We start from the raw sequence: 1,969 nt of genomic DNA on the forward strand, positions 1-1,969 counted from the left end.
AGCTTGTTTTTCCTGCTGCCCTGAAGCTGTTGCTTCATCTTTCATCAGCTAACAACTTCATGAAATGTAATGCTGTAGGACATGTTATTGTCTTTTTGACTGCTCTAACCATTGACAGTAAGTTGGATTATAGTTTAATAAAAACCATTACTGCTAATGTAGTGTACCCTTTGAAGCTTGAAGCTACAGGTGTATTAACTGCCAGTGTTAAAAAATGGATATACCATTGTGTATTATAGTGATACCTTTACAATTAAAGTTGTTGCGTGTGCATTTATGAGCAAGTCTGATATATTACGTAGTTTGATGAACTTTAAATAAGATAAATTCAGTAGTTTGTTGAAGTGTACCCTAAACATTACATTAAGAATAAAAAATGTTTACTAAAACTTCTGTTTTTTTTTTTTTACCATGATTACTGCTCTTCCGTCCAGCACTCATTATAGTGGATGTTTTGGTGTGCAAGGTCATTGTTCTTGCCATTCTTCTCCCACAAGCCCTTGCTTGTATTTTTGGACGGTCTTAAAAAACAGCAAATTATACATTTGGGGACTTTTTCCAAGTCGGTGTCTAACGAATTTGTGTCGTTTTGTTTTTTTTCCTGTGCTCTTCAGATCCAGAATGCCAAGAAGAGAATGAATTCTTCAGGTTATCTGAGACATCCATATGTCTTCACTGCTGTCCCTCGTCGACAGTCATTAGGCCCCAGTGGGGCTCTATCTGCCACCCAGAGTTCCGCCCCTCACCCCTGTCCACGTCCATCCCATCTCCCCTGCCCTCAGTAGTGGCCATCCGAGAGGGAAGGAAAGGCGAATCAGCCCCTGTAAATATGCCTGGATGGAGATCTCAGTGGCGTCTCATCCTGCTGAACTCTCTGACCTGTGGCCTGGAGATCTGTGTGGCAGCTGGGATCACATACGTGCCCCCACTGCTGTTGGAGGCTGGAGTAGAGGAGCGCTACATGACCATGGTGCTAGGTAAGGGCTTGTCAAAAACTGAATGAGTGATATCTTATCGTCATTTTATATTATTGCCTTTGTTTCTCAGCTTTAATTCAAATGGAAGTTTCTTTTTTTTTTTTTTTACATCCGTAAACTTTATGAAAAGTGCACACGATGTTATGTACTCATGGCAGAAGTTCAAGTCTCTTTTTTTCCATTCAACACATAAACATAATTGAGGTTCTTACAGAAATAATTGGCCTAATCATCTGTTGTTCACTTGCTGTGGTAATTGGGCACAATTGGGCCACAGGGAGGGTTACTGTTTAAACATATTAATACATAACATAATGTTCCATCTCAACGTTCTTAAAGTAAAGTGTAGATTAAAGTTTTGTTTTAAGTGTTTATCCTCAGTATATATTTTTCTTTAAACTTGATGGCTGTATTATTTGGCTTTATTTCATGACAATGTTTTAGTTTTTTTGAATGTTTAATGTACAAATGTGTGTGTTTAATTGTTCTTTTATGTGGTTTCACAAGACTGTAGAAAGGCTGATTTTAATAGCCATCAAATTTCAATAAAACAGTCGTATTTCCGGCATAAAACCAGGGATGCCATCTTAACCAAAAAGTGAACTCAGAGGAGTCTCCGAGTGTTGTTTAAAAAGATTATAAGATTTTCAATGTAAGCTGGTGACAATGAGTGATAATGAGTTTTTCTGTTTAGTTTTCTAATCGTAGCCAAAGGCTCCCAGCTGCGGTTAATTCGATTTGGTGTTTATGTAGCTGATGAAGCACATGCCTTTGTCCATTCGCTGGTGGGGGGCCTTGAGTTGTGCTGTGTTTTTAAATTCTGTTTTTTTTCCACGTCTCTGCCCATCCACAGTTAAAAGCAACACAACAGGAAAATGCATTTAGCTAAACCTGCTGACTCAGTTTTTTGTAAAAGTAAACAGCACTCTTCCTTAAAGTGCAAAAAGTCAACTTGTAGCTCCAAAATATATCATGTTAGATATATATATATA

The 1,969-nt window shown here is 38.0% G+C and overlaps 1 protein-coding gene across 1 annotated transcript in view; it reads left to right on the forward strand.

Annotated features, from left to right (window-relative positions):
- The first annotated feature begins 829 nt into the window (after positions 1–829).
- The window catches only part of slc45a3 (solute carrier family 45 member 3), a 7,147-nt gene continuing 6,007 nt past the window's right edge, over positions 830–1,969 (forward strand). The window contains exon 1 of the mRNA XM_037682697.1: positions 830–977. Within this exon, the coding sequence (XP_037538625.1) occupies positions 830–977 (148 nt within the window). The remainder of the gene's footprint in view (positions 978–1,969) is intronic.

The sequence above is a fragment of the Nematolebias whitei genome, chromosome 10 (assembly GCF_014905685.2).
Source record: "Nematolebias whitei isolate Nwh7 chromosome 10, NemWhi1, whole genome shotgun sequence".
In the NCBI taxonomy this organism is placed as follows: domain Eukaryota; kingdom Metazoa; phylum Chordata; class Actinopteri; order Cyprinodontiformes; family Rivulidae; genus Nematolebias; species Nematolebias whitei.